Here is a 20,619-nt window from a genome sequence, read left to right as displayed (position 1 = left end):
GTTAGTTGGAGAGTGGCGGTCGACAGCAATCTTGGGGGATGTTGCCAAAGATGTTCGATCGGGTTAAGGTCAGGACTCTGACTGGGCCACTCAAGGACATCAGTTTTCTTCGTTTGAAGCCATTTCATGGTTGCTTTGGCAGTGTGTTTTGGTTTGTTGTCCTACTAAAAGACCAACCTCTTCCCCAGTTTAAGTTTTCAGGCAGAAGCTAGCAGGTTTTTAATCCAGGATCTCTCTGTATTTAGCAGCATCCATCATCCCATCAATCCTGACCAGATTTCCAGTCCATGTTGCTGAAAAGCATCTCCATAGCATGAAGCTACCTCCACCATACTTTCCAGTAGGATTGCTCTTACCTGGCTGATGCGCAGTATTAGATTTATGCCACACATACTGCTTAGTGTTGAGGCCAAAGTGTTCTGATCTGACCACAAGACCTTTATCCATACCTTTACAGTATCTTCTAAGTGTGCTTTGCAGAGTCTTTACAGGTAAGGGTATGCATTTTTTTAAGCCAGGGTTTCTTCCTTGCCACTCCTCCATAAGTAGCTTTTTTGTGCAAGGCCTTAGAGATTGTGGAACCATGATCTTCATCTCCATTTGCAGACATTGACTTCTGCAACTTACTCCCAGTGACTGTTGTCATCACAGTAGCCTCTCTTACAAGTGACTAAGTTTAAGAGGGGTGGCCCAACCTAGGGCAGCGTGTCAGTGGTTTCATATTTTTTCCACTTTTTCACGATAGATGCACTGAGTTCCGAGGTATATTTAATTGGTCTTGTACCCTTCTCCAGATTTTTGCTCCTCTGTTATCATTTCCATGACTTGTCTTGACTGTTCTTTTGTCTTCACTTTGGTTTGGTATGTTGAAAACCTACCATATTGTTACCTTACAGAGAGAAGGGGGATTTACACCTATGAATTCATTGAAAGCAGATGATCCTCCAATTTTCTACATCAACAAATTGGTTGAGTTGGCAAGATAATACTCTATGTTGCACCAGATGAAATTTAGTGTAGTAAATACAAAGGGGATGAATACTTTCCCAGCCTCACATTTTTGGTTTTTAATTTTTAGTAAATTATAGATATGTTTTGGAATTTTTCTTTTGATATGCATGATAAAATGTTTTGTAGATTAGCTCAAAAAACTCCTACTTCAATATATTTTTACATTAGAAAATGAGATAGTAAAATGTGAAAATAATTGTGGGGTTGAATACTTCTTCAAGGCATTGTACTGCTACCATCTCCCCTGGCAAGACGTTCCAGGCACTTACCACTCTCTGTGCGGAAGCCTGCACAGAGTTCAACTGAAATGGTACTATTTGTTGTATTATGATAATTTATTTCTAAAAGATTACTTTCTTTGGAACAGGTTTAAATTTATCACCTAAAACTAAAACCTAGTGCTGTAAAGTAACAGTAATCACAATCATATCAGTAATTAAAAACATGATGGAGAAAATGGTTTTTAAGCCTTTGGTATAAATGAACAAACTGGATTTAAACATTTATTACTTGCAGGTATTTTGCTTGATTTTGTAACTTTGTTGTCCCCTTATTTCGATGCAGTGATTGTTTGGAAGGAAATGGGCGGAATGCTGGAAGAAGCATTGCTGTACCCTATTAATAGAAGATAAAGACATGCTGCTGTTACAGTACTGTGACATCTGATTGTTAAAACCAAGACACTCAACAATTAGAAGAGAGCCAGCTGTCTGAACATATATGGTGGCAGTACAAAAAAATTATCTATAGTATTCCTATATTGTCTTGCTTACACTGATTAAAAATATTCCTGTTAAGTAATTTCAAAATGTAAAAATCTATGATATTAAGCGCGCGCGCGCACACACACACACACACACACACACACACACACACACACACACAAAGATTCTCCAAGTTAAGTTAAGATTGGAATCATGATTTTAATCCAACTATTTTTGCAATTCACCTTTGGTTGCATGCGCACTAGAGCTACAACTGCACTTTGCACTCCACTTGGGAAATTCAAAAATATTTGAGACAGAGCAGAATGCACAGTCATTAAACTGTTGTGAGCTTAGTGTATGTAACCAATTAATAATATTTGACCCTTTATAACTTGTATCAGTTCACTTATTTGACCTTTGCTCAACTGTGAAAATTCATTACATCAGATTTCATTACCAATCAGAATATGAGTAATTTTATTAATGTAGTTATACATTAATAGCTATATAGTAGTTGAAAATAATTATAATATAAATTGATTAATGATATTAAGTATATAATTGTTATAAATGCTGTTCTCTCAGAAAAACCTTAGGTACAAAATAATAAGAGTTTATTAAAAGCACATGTGATTCTGCAGATGCTGGGAATCCAGAATAACAGACACAAAATGCTGGAGGAACTCAGTCCTGATGAAGGGTCTTGGCCCAAAAAGTTAGCTCTTTATTCTTCTCCATAGATGCTGCCCGACCTGCTGAGTTTCTCCAGCATTTTGTTTGTGTTATTCCGTACTTTATTAAAATGGAGCAATGTTTCTGCCTGATAGTTGGGTATTAATGTTCTTTATGTACTGTTGGCATGAAAAATTCAAATGTGCTTTGCATTGTAGATCATTAAATTTCTTCAGCAATGCAGTGAAGACAATTAAAATAGCCCAGCCTACTACACAGAATCAACAAATGCTTCAGAGCAGAAAGAGGTGACTCAGACTATAATGCTTGAACTGGCTTTTTGAAAGGCCTAAATAATACAGGCCATCCTAAGAGAGGAACAAGAGAAAAAGCTAAGTTAACTTAATTAGCAAATCTCCAGTAAAAATTATCACTAAAAATTAATGTGTTTACCACAGATTTTGTACGTTCAAACTCTTGTTGATCCATCTGTGAGATGCATTCCATAGTTTCCAGGGATGTACTTTTATCTTCCAGCAGACTGATTCTAGCCAGCTGATAATTCTGACGTTTACTTTGTATTCGTTCTTTGGATAAACTTTGAATAATATCATCAGTGTGATTATTTTTGCTTCCACCAGGGTATATATTTACACCTTCTCTAGCTATATCAAGCAGGTTCTGCAAATGGCACGTTGCAAGATACCGTGCTGATAAGCCTGTAAAGTTAGCTAGCTCCTGAAAACGTTTGCTGTTGATTTGCCTGTCCATTGGTCTTTCTGTAAGACAGTCATCTGCATATGTTTGACCTATTGTACTACATAGAGTGGATTCTTGTGCAGTTCTTAATATCCCTGAATCAGTATTTCTTTTAGATGAGGTTCCTTTAACTTGAAAAAGTCCTTCCTTCCAATTAAACTTCTTTTCACTGCAAATTTCAGGATATTTGGTTTTATTCTCCATCTTTGAACAGGTGGGTAGTTTACCTTCCAACTGAAATGCAGGAAGTTGGTTTACTGTTGAAGTTTCATCATTCTTTAAAAGCTGCCCACAGCACTCATTGTGACATTGATCATGGCACTCAGAAATTTCTGATCTTGATTCTCTTACTTGCTTCAAATCATTCAATTGATTGTCAGTTGATTGATGGTTTGTCATGGACAACACGAGCTTTCTACATTGATTGTTAGAAGAGTTTGTTTTTTCAATATTATTATTTTGTGGTTCAGTTATATGTTTGGCCACTGGTGGGGCAGGGTTGCATATCTCCAATGATGACTCATTTGGACACTCAGAGCTGACAGAACATTTGTTCAGATCCTTGGCTGCAAGTTGTCGTGAAGAACATTTACCCTTTTGCTGGCTGAAATGCTCTTCATTCGTTGTTTCTTTACTTGCACCATGCAAAGTATTTAACAAGTGCGATGAAATAATAATTCTGTTCACATCAAGGTGGTTGCATTTGAGCTTTACATCTGGTTGCACTTGCCAATGACCTGAACAGCAAAGAATCCTTCAATAACAGAGGAATATTTTCTTACATTTAGTCAGTGTGACTTCATAGTGACAAAGCATCTTAAACCAAGGAGAAGATGATGCCAGTAAATAAAAGAATTAGCAGAAATAGCAGTCAACTCTACCAATCAATGCAGTCAAGGCTGATCCAGTCTCGGCCTCGACCAATTTATCTACTCTCTCCCTATACTCATCGGCTCTCTTTTGGTCCAAACATTATGTATTTTGATAGAAGGAATAAAAGAGTAGACTATTTTCTAAATAGGGAGCAAATTTAGAAGTCAGAGGTACAAAGGGGCTTAGCAGTCCTTGTGCAGGATTCCCTAAAGATTAACTTGCGGGTTGAGTTGGTGATAAGGAGAGCAAATGCAATGTTACCATTCATTTTGTGAGGACTGGAATGTAAAAGAAAAGATACAATGCTGTTTTATAAGGCATACACCAACCTCACGGAGTATAGTGAGCAGTTTGGGGCCCTCAAGTAAAAAGGGATGTTTTTAGAAAGGGTCCAGAGGAGGTTTATAAAAATGATCCCAGGAATGAAAGGGTTCACATATGAGGACCATTTGACGGCCTTGGGCCTTTACTTCAGTTTCAGTAGAATGAGGGAGGAGCTCATTGAAAGCTATCGAATCTTGAAAGGCCAAGGTAGAGCGGATGTGGAGAGGACGTTTCCTACAGTGGGGGCATTTACAACCAGAGGGGATTGCCTCAGGACACAAGGACATCCCTTTAGAACAGGGATCAGGAGTAATTTCTTTAGCCAGAAGGGGGTGAATCGGTGGAATTCATTGCCAGAGTCAACTGTGGAAGCTAAATCATTGGATATATTTAAAATGGAGGTTGATAGTTTTTTGATCAATAAGGGCAACAAAGGTTATGGGGAGAAGGCAGGAGAATGAGGTTGAGAGGGATAATAAATCAGCCATGATGAAGAGGCGCAGACTCAATGGGCAAATAGGCCTAATTCGGCTCCTATGTCTTATGCCCTTATAAACGGTATTTGGAGATACACATTAAAGCAGAGACTGAAATGCAGGAACACCAAGGTTGAAGGAAAGGGTTCCTGATGAGGAGATAGAGTCAGCTGAAGGGTTGTGTTTGAGGTGGGGGAATGAAATAAGTCTGAGGTGCAGAGGTGATGTTAGAGGACCAAGGTTCTAAATAACTGTTAACTTGCTCTCAGTCAAACTATACATATCCCTAATTTAACTTCAACACAGCTCACCTTGTGAAAAGCTCTATATCATCATCCCCCTGCTACATTTCCCTAACTTGTCTTCTGGTCAGCTGTTGCCAGTGGAAGGTGGGGAAACAGGTACAGTTCCAAAGGCACTGTATTGCCTTTAGTACCTATCAAACGTTTTGGCAGCGAGCGCTGTCAGGTGTTCTGACAGGAGGGAGTTTGCAACGAAAGCCAGTCCAATCATTGCCAAACGCCACACATAAGGCTGATCAGCAAGTGATCAAGATGAGAAATCTTGGCCATCTTCCACTAAACTAGGACCCTGAGGCCAAGGAAAATCTCCTACTGGCATCCTCTCCTGTACAATTAAACTGAATGGACTGCGAATCAAAACCAGATCCCACTCAGTCACCATTGTGCATTTACATATGAAATAAAATCACTGAGCTCTGGGGGGAAAGAATTACAATTATAAATCACTCCCTGTGGGTTCCGTAAATTACCACTATTCAGAAATATCCTCCTGACTGGTTTCTGTGATTAGTGCGTTTCATTTGTGCAGCTGTTTGATTTCCATTTAGAAACAAACAGTCTGGCTCAATTAAATCCGAAGATTCATTTGAAATGCCATAGACTTGGTGGTGATTGACTTCTATCTTCATCAACAGCTTTAATTGTTTAATGCGATTTTCAGCGAAGGGGGAACAAGTTCTTTGATGGTAAAGGTGAGTTTTGTGGAGTGTGTATTACTCATCTTTACGCACTCAGCTCCACTGAAATCATTGCAACTAAATGAGCAGAAGTGAGCACAATATACTGTATGGCTACAATTTAGGCACACGATTAAAGCTGCTGAAGGGTCTTCAACCTGAAAAAGAGCATACGATAGAAGACAATTTGTGTGCATTGCTTTGGATTTCCAGCATCTACAGACTTTTGCATGCACAAGATAGAAGATTAGCTTTATCTGTCACATGTATATCAAAACATACAGTGAAATGCATTGTTTGTGTCAAATCAACCCAGCGAGGATTGTGCAAGTGTCATCACACTTCCAGCACCATCATCGAATGCCCACAACCTACTAACTCTAAACATTCGTCTTGGAACATGGTAGAAAACCATGTGATCACAGAGATAATGTAGAGCTCTTTACAGATAGTAGCAGGAATCGAACGCTGATATTACAGCTGGCACTGGGATAGTGTTAGACGAAGTGCTACACCACCATTATATCAGAGCAGAATTCAGATATTCACCCCATCAAGTCTGCTCTACCACTCAGTCATAGCTGATTTTTTTCAACCCCGTTGTTCTCCCCTCTCCCCATAAACCTTAAACCCCTTATCAATCAATAACCCATCAATCTCTGCCTTAAGCACACCCAGTTACTTGGGCTACACACCCCTCTGTGGCAATGACTTCCACAGATTCTGTTACAATTTTATTTCTCTTTCCATGAATGCCACCTGATCCAATGAGTGTTCCTAGCTTTTTCTGGTTTTATTTCAGAATGCAACATCTGCAGTTTTTGTTTGATTGTTTGATAAAGTGGCAAACCCAAGGATAGGAAGCAGTTAAGAATTCAGGAAAGAGGACCAAAAGATTAATTAAGGGAATAAAACAGGTGAGACAAAAAGAAATACTTTCAAGAAACATAAAAGAAGATTCTCTAAGATTCTCTACATTCCTGAGAAGTCCCTGAGAAATTAAGGGTGACAAAACCTCCCTCAAGAAAAAAGCAGAGAGAAAATGGGGGAACGACATATTGGTCAGACTAACATCAGTAGTGGGAATAATTTCTAGTGACTACTATAAAAGATGTGATAGAAGTCCATTCAGAAAATATCAATTAGATTAGACAAAGCAAACATGTGGTTAGAAAATTGAGAGTGTTTGACAAATCTACTAAAAAAGGATCTAGTACTTTCCTAGTGTATATGACAAATAAACTCTTCTCGGGCTTTCAGCCGGGTACAGGTATTGATTTTAACCACCTAGAGAACAAGAATTTTAACAAAGACAAAGTTCTCCCTCTGAGTAAGAACTGAAATTCACTTGTAAACAAGGTGGGAGAGTGGAAACCTGATTGGATCAGGACGAACCAATCAGGAGGGATGGACTACAGGGGCACAAATACCAAGGGACTAGACCAGCCCAGGCAACACCCCTGATGAAGATGGCAGAGTTTAGCATTGAATCGTCAGTTATAATTGATACTTGTACCTGGCTGAAAGCCCAAGAAGAGTTTATTCATAAACCTACTGAAGTTTATTAAGTTTGTTACTGGTAGAATAGTCAAAGTCAAATTAAATAGATGTGGCATACGTGAATTTTCAGAAGGACTTTAGTAATGTCTCATACAAGAGGCTGTATTGTAAGTATAAAGTGGTTACACTTCTGGCACCAATGTAGTGTGATACAGTCACCACAGAGGCTTCATTGCACCCATTAGGGTTTGGGAGGTCCAAAATGATCATACCATTGCACATGTTCGAGGTCATTACTGGTGAGGAGGGAGCACAGGGTTGAGTCCAGGTGGATTTATTTAGTATGGCTGTATTTAGAATGATTTGGCACCTTATTAATCCTGGTCCTGTCTGAGATTAGTAAGGAAATGATTGATTCACTAATAATGCTCCTTTATCCAATATGATGTGGATAGAAAGAGCAAAACAGGCTGTAAAGCTGGATTTCAGCAAATTAAAGCCCAGATATTTTCATTTCAAGAGGCAGAGATCAATCCTTGTTAATCATGATATAACAATAAGTATAGAACTGAGAAAGAGCAGAAATGAGATTAAGACAGACACAAAATAATCTGCAGATGCTGGGATCAAAGCAACACTCACAACACGCTGGAGGAACTCAGCAGGTCGGGCAGCATCCGTGGAAACGATGAGTCGACGTTTCGGGCCGGAACCCTTCGTCAGACAGTGTGTGGGGCAGCACAGCAGCAAAGCAGTAAGCAAAGTGCTATTACAGCACCAGTGATCGGGGTCCAATTCTGCGACTGCCTGTAAGGTTATTCTCCCCACAATTATGTGGATCTCCACCGGGTGCTCCGGTTTCCCTCCACATTCCAAGCATGTATGGGTAAGCAGGTTAACTGGGCATCTGGGTGTGATTGGTCAGCACAGGCTCATGGCCTGTTACTATGCTGTATCTCTACATAATTTTTTTTTCAATAGTTTGTTTTAATGTTCTTAATATATGGAGTTTGTTTCGTGATAACAAACAAATATGTGTTTTTGTTTCATAGAGTCTAGATTGAAAGGTTTTACAATTAGTTTAGCAATAAATTTTGTTATTTCCCAGGACCTGCCATCAGTTGAAAAGTGAACGGCAAGGAGAGTACAACTTGCCTTGCTATTTTACATGATTAAATAACTCTGCAGGTGATAGTTATATCTTAGCAACCAATGATTTATACAAGTTTTTGGATATGGAGTCAAGAACCGATCTAAAATCTTTGAGATGGTAAAGGATGTTATGCTGAAAGCATGAACAACATTAGCTCTGTCATATAGTCTATCTTGTTACCGTGACCTACAGCAAAGCTCATTTTCATCTATATTTATAAGTAGAATAAAAATGAGTAGAATAAGTAGGAGTAAAAGAAATGCAGGAGAACACTTAAGAAATAAATCAAGATGGCTAAAAAAGTCCCCAGTCTGCCCTAGCAGACAAGATGAAGGAGAATCCTAAAGGATTCTACAGATATATTAAGAGCAAAAGGATTGCAAGGGATAAAATTGGTCCTCTGGAAGATCAGAAGGGCAATCCATGCATGGAGACAAAAGAGATTGGGAATGCCTTAAATAATTTTTTTGCATTTGTATTTACTCAGGAGATGGATACAGAGTCTGTAGAGGTAAGGGAAAGCAGCATCAACTTTATGGAAACTATAAAGATTACAGAGGGGCAAATCAGGGTGGCTAAATCCCCACAGCCTGCATGGTGTTCCCATGGACCCAGTGGGAGACAAGTGCAGAAATTTCAGGTTCCCAAGCAAAAGTAGTTAAATCACCTTTAGCAACAGGTGAGATACCAGAGGATTGCGGGATATCTGATGTTGATCCGCTGTTTAGGAAAGGCTCTAAAAATAAACCAGGAAATTATAGGCTGGTAAACCTGAGATCAGTATTGGGAAAGTTAATGGAAGGTATTCTAGGGGACTGGACATATGAGTATTTGGATAGAATGGACACAGTATAGGTAAAGCAATAACAGAATGCAGAGTAAACTTTAACAGCTACAGTGATTCCACTTTCAGGAAACTATGTACTTGTACTCCAACGTCCCCATGCTCTGCAAGACTCTCCACGGCCCTGCCATTCACTGTGAAATTCCTTCCTGAATACTTTCCAAAATGCAACACCTTGCACTTATCTGAATTAAACTTCATTTGCCATTCCACAGCCCACTTACTCAGCTGAACAAGAGACTCCTGCAACTTGTGATAACCTTCATTGTCCACCATTGTGATAACCTTCATTGTCCCTATGTTACTGTCATCTGCACTTACGAGCCATGCCTTGTATATTTTTATCCAAATTGTTGATTATAGATGGCAAACAACAATGGGCCCAGCACTGACCTCTGAGGTGCACCACTAGTCCCAGGTCTCCAGCCTGTGAAACAACCTTCCACCATCACTCTTTACTTTCTACCATCCAGCCAAATGTGCATCCAATCCACCAGCTCTCCCTGGATTCCATGCAATCTATCCCTTCAGAGCAACTTATACATGTGGAACCTTATTACAAATCTTACTGGAGCCCCCTTAAACCATGTATACCACCCAGCCTTAATTAACTTTCTTGGTCTCATCATCAAAAAATTCCATTAATTTCAAATTTGGTCAAGTTTGTAAGATGCAATCTCCTATGCACAAAGCCACCTTGACTACCTGTACCTCTGAAAAAGGTTCCAAGTTTCATTTATTATCAAAGCATGTATCCATAAACAACTCTGAAATGTGTCTTCTCCAGATAGCCATGAAACAAAGAAAGAACATGAAAAAACACATTAAATCTATCCCCCCCCGCCACAAAAAAAGAATGGCATTCCGTTCATCAACCCCCAAAATCCCTCCCCCTGCACAAAACCGAACAGGAACATCAACCCCCAAAATCCCTCCCCCTGCACAAAACCGAACAGGAACATCAACCCCCAAAATCCCTCCCCCTGCACAAAACCGAACAGGAACATCAACCCCCAAAATCCCTCCCCCTGCACAAAACCGAACAGGAACATCAACCCCCAAAATCCCTCCCCCTGCACAAAACCGAACAGGAACATCAACCCCCAAAAAAGAACCCCGCCACTGTACAAAAAAAACTAATGCATCAACCCCCAAAACACCATCCCCTCGCACAACAAAACAGAAAGGGAACAGATGATGAAGAACACAGAATATTGTTACGAACCCACAAGTTTAGCTTACTGTGGACTGTCACTTCAAGAGTGCCTAATTGAGGCGGGACTATGATGTTGTTCACTGACTGACTTGCAGCTTGTTTAACTTTAAAAGAAGGGCATAGACAGTCAGAAGGCGGGGGGGGGGGTATAGGAGAGAGAGAGGAGAGAGAGAGGGGAGAGAGAGGGGAGAGAGAGGGGAGAGAGAGGGGAGAGAGAGGGGAGAGAGAGGGGAGAGAGAGGGGAGAGGGAGGGGAGAGGGAGGGGAGAGGGAGGGGAGAGGGAGGGGAGAGGGAGAGAGAGAGAGAGAGAGAGAGAGAGAGAGAGAGAGAAAGAAAAAAAACACAAACTGGGAATCTGGTAGCTCCAGCTTGTCGCGACTGAGGCTTGGAACTCTCTTATGCCCACAAGGGTGGGTTAAACATCAGCATGGACTGCATAACAGAATGTGTGTCTGTCACTTCATATAATCCAAAGGAATGGATTTTTCAGGATATCCTGTGGAGACCACTTATGTGTTAACCCTTGCCTAGGTATGTTGTGTGGTAATTCCTTGAAGACGATATCCCTGTGACAGATCACTTCCGGTGATAATTTGTATGTGGATTTGAAATGACACGATGGACAAGATCTACAGCGACTGTTATCTCATTTTACCATCATGGAATTTGTGGAATACTTTCATTTACCTGTGGAATACGACGTAACCACCTTTTCTCTACATTTCACCCTGGATTACAAATATCTCTCTCCTATCATTTATTCCGTGGATGTCTGAACTTTCCCTACCTTACCATCTTAAGACTTTAAGCTTTATTTCCCCAAGCTTAACTTAGTTTGGGAGCTATATTACACATATACACATAACACTGTTAACATTTGTTTATCTTGGTTTAGTTACAATATTACAAGTAGATACTAATAAAGATAGTGGTTTTAACATTAAAACCTGACTCAGTGTGAAATCTCTTGCTGCTGGTTTATTTCTAAATGTTACAGTTCATAACAATATAGAAACCATAAGTCTGAAAAAGTGCACAGTTCGTAAATGCAATAGTGCAATCCATAAATGCAGAACCACGATACCATCCCTTCCAATATCACTGCCATTCATTGAAAGAGAGGGTCACCACATGAGGCAGAGAGGCCTACCCACCTGTCACAGCGAGCCACACAGTGATGGGCCGCTCATAGAGTCCTTCTCGGCAGCGATCAAACGGAAGGCTGTCAGCGCTGAACTCTCACTCGCCTTCTGCATTTGCCTTGATGGCTCAATCTTCCTCAATGCCTTAATCAGCGATTAATGGATGCTTTAAATCAACTTGCGCCCCATCTCGAAGTTTCCTCGCATCGAGGCCGTTTGAGTACGCGTTTACTTCCCAGAATCTTCTTCGAGACGGCAAAGTGCTCTCTAGTTCAGGGGTTTCCAACCTTTTTATTACGCCATGGACCCCTACCGTTAACTGAGGGGTACACAGACCCCAGGTTGGGTACCCCTGCTCAAGTAGCACACATATTTTATCCCTTAAAATCTTCTCCAGTAACTCTTCTTTAGTTTCTAAGTCTTTCTTTGTTGTTCTTAACTAAAAGCAAAGCATTCATTACCCTCTAGGCTACAAGCCCCTCACCTGTGGTGAATAATGATGAAAATATCTTAGCTAGGGCTCCCACAATTTCTTCCCTAGCCTCCCAGAAGGCAAGGCAAGCATTCATTGCTGATCACTAATTGTCCTTCAAAGAGTGGTGATGAGACAATTTTGAGAAGCTCTGCGGTGCGGGCACCACAACAGTGCTATTAGGGATGGACTTTCAGGACTTAGCCCCAGTTGAGATGATGGAGCAATAAGATATCTTCAACCTAAGATGGTGCACACTCAGAGGGCAAGGTGCAGACACAGTAGCACTTCCATTCACCCATTGCACTTGTCCTAGAAAGTAGGGACTTGCAGGTTTCTTAGGTCCTATCTGAGAAGTTTGAGTGGAGTAATGCAGCACATTTTGTTGTAGATGGTAGAGTCCACTGCTTTGAGGGTATTAATGCTTAGAATGGTGGCTAGGATGGAGTCAAGAGGCCTACTCAGTCCAGGAAGGAATCAAGCTTCTAAGAAACTTTGGGAGCAACATTCATCTGGTAAATGGGGAGTGTGTCCTCACAAACTCATTCAGAGTCTTCCCCAAGCAGAAGCCCTGGATGAACCACAAGATCCACAATTCGCTGAGGGCTAGATCAGTGGCAGTTAGTCCTGGCAACCAGGTAAAATGCAAGATTCCATGTGTGATAGCCACAAAGCCACCTCACATGTTTAGTGGAAATTCTGGACCAAATTTGAATCACTGAAGGATGTTCGACTGCTGTGACAGGGCTTGAATGCCATCACCTCCTACAAAGTGAAACCAGGAGACACGTCTGAGACGCAAACACGAGGAAATCTGCAGATGCTGGAAATTCAAGCAACACAGACAAAATGCTGGTAGAACGCAGCAGGCCAGACAGCATCCATAGGAGAAGCACAGTCGACGTCTCCGCCCGAAACGTCGACTGCGCTTCTTCCTATGGATGCAGTCTGGCCTGCTGCATTCCACCAGCATTTTGTGTGTGACACATGTGAGAACAAGGTTTTGCTCCCAGATGAGCTCAGTGCCTTTTATGCTGGCTTTGACCATGAAAGCATGGGGGCACCTTCATGAACTCCCATAGCTCCTGACAACCCTGTGAGAACAACGTGAGACCGTCCTTCAGGAGGGTGAACCCATGCAAAGCACCTGGCCCAGATGGCGTACCTGGCCGAGTAATAAAGAGTTGTGTTTTTTAACTGGCAAGCATGTTCCCTGATATCTTTAACTTCTTGATTTGGCATCCTGATGTATCCACCTACTTCAGGCTTCAATTATATCGCTGCCCAAGAAGAACGTGGTAACCTGCAAGTGCATTTGAGAGATTGGTGATGAAGTATATCAACTCCTGCCTGAGGAGTGACGTGAATCAGTTCCAATTTGCCTACCACCACAACAGGTCAACATCAGATGCCATTTCACTGGCTCTCCATTCCGTCCAGGAACACCTAGTCATAGTCATACTTTATTGACCCCAGGGGAAATTGGTTTTCATTACAGTTGCACCATAAATAATAAATAGTAATAAAACCATAAATAGTTAAATAGTAATATGTAAATTATGCCAGTAAATTATGAAACAAGTCCTGAACCAGCCTATTGGCTCAGGGTGTCTGACCCTCCAAGGGAGGAGTTGTAAAGTTTGATGGCCACAGGCAGGAATGACTTCCTATGACGCTCTGTGTTGCATCTCGGTGGAATGAGTCTCTGGCTGAATGTACTCCTGTGCCCACCCAGTATATTATGTAGTGGATGGGAGACATTGTCCAAGATGGCATGCAACTTAGACAGCATCCTCTTTTCAGACACCACTGTCAGAGAGTCCAGTTCCATCCCCACAACATCACTGGCCTTACGAATGGGTTTGTTGATTCTGTTGGTGTCTGCTACCCGCAGCCTGCTGCCCCAGCACACAACAGCAAACATGATAGCACTGGCCACCACAGACTTGTAGAACATCCTCAGCATCACCCGGCAGATGTTAAAGGACCTCAGTCTCCTCAGGAAATAGAGACGGCTCTGACCCTTCTTGTAGACAGCCTCAGTGTTCTTTGAACAGTCCAGTTTATTGTCAATTCGTGTCCCCAGGTATTTGAGATCCTCCACGATGTCCATACTGACCCCCTGGATGGAAACAGGGGTCACCAGTACCTTAGCTCTCCTCAGGTCTACCAAAGGTCAGCTCCTTAGTCTTTTTCACATTAAGCTGCAGATAATTCTGCTCACACCATGTGACAAAGTTTCCAACCGTAGCCCTGTACTCAGCCTCATCTCCCTTGCTGATGCATCCAACTAGAGAGTGAAGATGCATACATCAAGATGCTCTTTATTGACTACAACCCTGCATTCAATACTATCATCCCCTCAAAACTAACCAATAAGCTTCAAGATCTAGCCCTCAGTATCTCCTTGTGCAACTGGATCCTCAATTTCATCACTTGCAGACCTCAGTCAGCTTAGATTGGCAACGACAATCCTCCACAATCACCATCAGCACAGGTACACCACAGGGCTACCTGCTTGGTCACCCGCTCTACTCACTTAGTACTTATGACTGTGAGGATAAGTATAGCTGCAGTGCCATATTTAAGTTAGCTGATGGCACCATTGTTGTGGGATGAATCAAAGATGGTAATGAATCAGCATATCAGACAGACAGTGAGAATGGTGACACAACAACAACCTTTCATTCGATGTCATCAAAACACAGGACCGATTATTCCTACAGGTGGAGAAAAACAGAAGTCCTTATCAGGGGATCAGAAGTGGAGAGAGTCAGCAACTTTAAATTCCTCAGCGTTATCATTTCAGAGGATCTGTTCTCCATCCGGTACGTAACTGCCATTACAAAGAAGGTGTGGCAGCGCCTCTACTTTCTTAGAAGTTTGCACAGAATTGGCACAACATCTAAAGCTTTGACAAACTTCTACAGATGAGCAGCAAAGCGTATATTCACTGTTTGCATCATGGCCTGGTATGGAAACACCAATATCCTTGAATGTAAGAAAAAACTACAAAAAGTAATGGAACAGCTCAGCTCATTATAATCAAAACCCTCCCCACTACTGAGCACATCTACAAGGAGCACTGTCACAGGAAAGCAGCTTCCATTATCAAGGATGCCCACCATCCTGACCGTGTTTTCTTCTCGCTGCTGCTATCGGGAAGGAGGTACAGGTGCCTCAAGTCCTACACAACCAGGCTAGGGACATTTATTACCCCTCAATCATCAGGCTCTTGTACCAGAGGGGATAACTGATTCCACACCCTGTGGACTCACTTTTAAGGACCTTACAACTCGTGTTCTTGACATTTATTGCTTATTTATTATTATATATTTTTGTACTTGCACAGCTTATTGCCTTTTGCACATTTGTTGTTTGTCCGTCTCTGTCGTGGGCGATGTTTCATTGTGTTTCTCTCTATTGGCTGTGAATACCCACAAGAAAATGAATCTCAGGATAGTATGTGGTGGCATATATTACTTTAAAAATAAATTTACTTACAACTTTGCTCCATCACACTCCAGACTGACACATTGAGGATGATGAGATGAAGAGGCAATGAAAAGCAAGGAGATGAAATCACTCACTGCTGGATACTCAGCCTCCAACCTAGTTTAGTGCACATAATATTCATGCAGCTGATCCAGTAGAGTTTCTGCTCAGTGGAGTCCCCCAGGTGTTTATAGCGTTGGACTCTGTTATGTTGATGTCATTAAAGGGCTAAGGCTACGTCCACACTAGACCGGATAATTTTGAAAACGCGGGTTTCGCGTAAAAACGATAGGCATCCTCACAAGGCGTTTTTCAAAATACCTCCGTCCACATTAGAATGGAAATTTGAGCGAATCTCCTCCTACTGGGCATGCGCAAGACACGCAGAAAACAAGCAAAGAGGAAACAGTATACTTGGTGTGCGTTTGTCCATTTGGACCAGAAAAACTTAAAAGAAAATTGCCAAATGAAAGACTTGGTGCACGTTTGTCCAGAAACATTTCCTACAGCCATAGTCTCTTCACCAATGAAAGGGACGACAGCTACAACTAAATGCAAACTAAAAGGCTTGTTACTGGGCAAAAGTGAAATTTGCTGTTACCTCATTTGTTTGCCTTTACTTCTGCCATATCTTTGTGTATTATTTTGCTGTATTTAACATGTGCAATAAAATGAGTTACTGGGCAAAAGTGACAATTGCACTTATTCAATGTTTGCACAAGCAATACATTAATAATGTTACACGAGCGTGGCGGAGGATGAACCCAAGTGCAGAACACGGGCATGGGGGCAGAGTTGGGAGGCGTTATCGCCATAGTGAGCGTGGAATCAGTTTCCAGGAGAGTCTTTACCTGAAGTCTTGGGTTTGGAGAGAATCCAGGAGCAATACTAGACTTAGAACTAACAGTCCTAAGAACCAGGAAACGAGGTTACTCACACCGGAGTTGACCAATGAACTGGCAGCTCCTTGTTATGATCACAGGGTCCTTATCTGATGGAAGGCAGGTGTGTGTAGTTAGTGGAACCTGGGAATGACTGGAAATTAAACGAGGGGATTGAAGTCCAATTCCTGAGGTAAATAGTAAGGTGGGGGATTGCCAGAAGGGACCATGACAAATAAAGCACCTTGTTAAATGTATAAAACGTGTCTGCATCAGTGTTATCTTGTATTTCCATACAATGTTACATTAGGCTGTTACACATCTATTGTCAGGTATTGTTGTTGTGGTGCTGGAGGTTGTGTTCAAGAAAACAATAAAATGCTGCGCTGTCGCCACCATTTGTTCCGGCACGTCATGACGGCATTTTTAAAATTAGCCGGTTACCCCGTACACACTACAATGGCCAACCAGAGTTTTCAGATTTAAACACTCTGGAGAGTGTTTTAGTAAAGCTCCATTTTTGGAGGAGAAAAACGCCTTTTCAGTGTGGATGGAGAGTCAAGACGAAGAGAAAAAGCTTCCGTTACGGATTTATCCAGTCTAGTGTGGATGTAGCCTAAGAGCTGGTGGTTAGACTCTCTCATTGAAGGCTGTTATTATCTGTCACACCTTTGACATCAATATTACTTGCCACTTCAACACAGTCCTGATGAAGTGTCTTGGCCCGTAATGTCGACTATACTCTTTTCCATAGATACTCCCTGGCCTGCTGAGTTCCTCCAGCATTTTGTGTGTGTTGCTTGGAATTCCAGCAGTAGATCAGTAGCAAATCTGTAGATATTCTCTTGTTTGTGATGGGAATTAAAAGAACATTTTTAATTTTTCACAGGAATCTAGTTACATCATTTAGTCTTTGTGGTGTCAAGATGATTGATTAAAAATCTTACACAGGGATGCTACAAAGCTGTAGAAAAGTTCAAGCTCCACTGAGCAAACAGAGTGATACAGCATGGAAACAGGCCCATCAGTCCAATTTGTCCATGCCAACCAAGGTGTCTGCCTAAATCAGTCCCATTTGCCCATGTTTGAGCCATATCCCTCAAAACCTTTCTATCTGCATACCTGCCCAGATGTCTTTTTAAGTGTTTTTATTGTACCTGCCTTAACCACTACCTCTGTGAAAAGGTTGCCTCTCAGGTTCTTATTAAATCTCTCCCCTCTCATCATAACTCTATGCTTCTAGTTCTTAATCCTCCAACCTGGGAAAAAGACTTTTTTAATTCACATACTATGAAATGAGTTGATAATCAAACCACCAAATTTTGATTAATTCTTCACTTTTGTTTAATTTCCATCATTCAGTTCTAGTTGAGAATGTTAACATAGAACATACTACAGCACAACACAGGCCTTTTGGCCTATTCCAAGATTAATCTAACCCTTCCCTCCCACATTGCCCTCCTGTTTTAGGGATCTGAATTCTATTTAAAGACTTTATTCCAGAGAGACCCATCAGTTTCACACTGAGAGAAGGCTGTGGTTTTGCGAGTACCATCCTCAAAATTAATTCCTCCAAAATGCAAAAAGGATAAAAATGTGTTAAGCCAATAACATGATTCATGTTCTCAACAGACATGACCAGAGCTGCTCAAGTGTTTCCAATAATTTCTATTTTTAAATTAAGATTTTTAGTTTCTGCTACAATTTGTCAGCATTTTGCATTCAAGCACCTGTGTACATTCAAAGCTGCTCTAGTTCTGCACTCCTGCACTTAGGAGCAAATTGACATGAGAAGGAGCTGGGGACTTTTGGATGTGGGGTGGGGGGGGGGGGGATGTTCACAGGCAGTGAGCAAGGTGCTTGACCTTGGCCTCAAACACCCATGCTACTTTGATAGTTCCCAGCAACAGGACAAGTTTTCCCTTTGGCCAACTACAAGAGGGAAATGCAGCTTAAGCTAAGGTGAAGGTTGTTGAAATCTGTAGCAGCTTGAAGCCAAGAACAAATTTTTTAAAAAAAGGTTAATTGCAATGGGAATGCAATCTGAAAAACATAATCAAAATTTTAAGATTCAAGTTTATGTATCACGTGTTCATCAAAACATAGAGTGAAATATGGTGTTTCCATTAACAACCAACACACAGTGATGTGCTGAGAGCAGCCCACAGGTGTCACCACACATTCAGGTGCCAACATATTATGCCCACAATGCTTGGCAGAAAAAAAAATCACAGAAAACAAGCAACAAAACAACAGCAAGGCCCACACCTCGATTCCACCCACACAAATACTGTACATAGTCCTCGAACACCAAGAAAGGCCGTCTTCTTTGGCCTCGGATTAGGACTCAGACGCACCAACATTGGACCGTTGACTATCCCAGCTGACACAGAGAATCGCAGAACTGGGGCTCCAGTCAATGGGCATTGATTTCTGGATTTCATATCCGACCCTCAGGCCTCGCGTCTCATCATTGTTCCCAGCAACCTGGTGATCTCTGAACACCAGGCCTTGATGTATACTTCATGTATCCAACTATAACTTGGTATAACTAAAATATAACTTTTAAAAAAATGTATTTTTTACAGTGCAGAATAGGCCCTTCCGTCTATGCCACCCAGCAACCCGCCTATTAATTACGGAACAATTCACAATGACCAATTAACCTACTAACCAGTATGTCTTTGGACTGTGGGAGGAAACCAAAGCCCCCAGAGGAATCCCACGCGGTCTCAGGGAGAAGATACAAACCCCTTACATGCAGCGGCAGGCAGAACTATAACTACAACTCGAACTATACTTGGTAAGATTTGCTCTTGAGGAGTATGCAACACTACCAAAGTTATATTTATTAGACACAGAATTATAGAGTACAGAAACAGGGCAGTTTTGCTCACCACGTCTATGCTGACCAACTGTCCAAGCACCTATCCGTACTAATCCCATTTACCAACACTCGGTCTATATTTTTTATTGCATTTATTGTCCAAGTCTAATTGCCCTCAGGTGACATTGATGCCCTTCTCAGTAGAAGGTGTGACAAAACAGGGAAATAATGTTGATGGGTAGCTGAGGCCTATCAAGTTGAGAACTCCGTCCTGGCTGGAGTTGAGTTTTCCCAAGTGTTATAAGTGCAAGCACACCAGTGGAGGAAAGTGTATGCTTGAATTTACAAAGCATTTTTCACAAAATGTCAGGATCAGAAGAGGTAGAATCCTTATGGGTAGAATCAAGAAATGGCAAGGGTAAAAAGACACTAATAGCAGTTATATACAGGCCTCCAAACAGCAGTGGGATGCGGACTACAAGTTGCAGCTGGAAATAGAAAAAGCATGTCAGAAGGACAATGTCAAGATAATTATGGGGGATTTTAATATGAAAGTGGATTGGGAAAGTCGGGAAGGTAAAGGATCTCAGGAGAGGGAGTTTGTAGAATGCCTAAAGGATGGCTTTTTGGAGCAACTTGTCCAGAAGCCCACCAGGAGATCGGCTGTTTTGGATTGGGTGCTGTGTAACGAACCTGAAGCGATTAGGGAGCTGGAGGTAAAGGAACCTCCTGGAAGTTGTGATCATAATATGATTGAGTTCAGTTTTAAATTTGAAAAAGGAGAAGCTAGTATCAGGTGTATCGATATTTCAGTGGAACAGGGGAAATTACAGTGAAATTACAGTACAATGAAAGAGGAACTGGCCCAAGTCAATTGGAAAAGTAAACTAAATGGAGGGACGGCAGAGCAGAATTGGATGAAATTCCTACAAGAAATAAGGAAGATGCAGGAAAAATATATTCCAAGAAAAAAGAAAATCATGAATGGAAAAATGGCACAAATGTGGCTAACGAGAGAGGTTAAGGCAAAAATAAAAGCAAAAGAAATGGCGTACAAGGAAGCAAAAGTTAGTGGGAAAAATGAGGACTGGAAGACCTTTAAAAACTTACAGAAAGAAATTAAGAAAGTCATTAGCAAAGAAAAGATGAATTATGAAAGGAAGCTGGCAATTAACATAAAAAAGGATACTAAGAGTTTTTTTAAATGTATGAAGAGTAAAAGAGTGACAAGGGTAGATATGGGACCGATTGAAAATGATGCTGGAGTAATTATAATGGATAACAAAGA

General features: G+C 41.3%; 1 protein-coding gene across 1 annotated transcript in view; it reads right to left on the bottom strand.

Annotated features, from left to right (window-relative positions):
* LOC140206276 (uncharacterized) overlaps positions 1–20,619 on the bottom strand; it is a 38,204-nt gene that overhangs the window by 5,196 nt on the left and 12,389 nt on the right. Inside the window, exons 3-4 of the mRNA XM_072274604.1 lie at positions 2,844–3,886; positions 1,522–1,626 (exon numbers count right to left, since the gene is read on the bottom strand). Coding sequence (XP_072130705.1) covers positions 1,522–1,626; positions 2,844–3,886 — 1,148 coding nt within the window. The remainder of the gene's footprint in view (positions 1–1,521; positions 1,627–2,843; positions 3,887–20,619) is intronic.

This window comes from Mobula birostris, chromosome 12, assembly GCF_030028105.1.
Source record: "Mobula birostris isolate sMobBir1 chromosome 12, sMobBir1.hap1, whole genome shotgun sequence".
NCBI lineage: Eukaryota > Metazoa > Chordata > Chondrichthyes > Myliobatiformes > Myliobatidae > Mobula > Mobula birostris.
The sequence above is the reverse complement of the archived record's forward strand: the minus strand, read 5'-3'. Positions and strand labels throughout refer to the sequence as shown.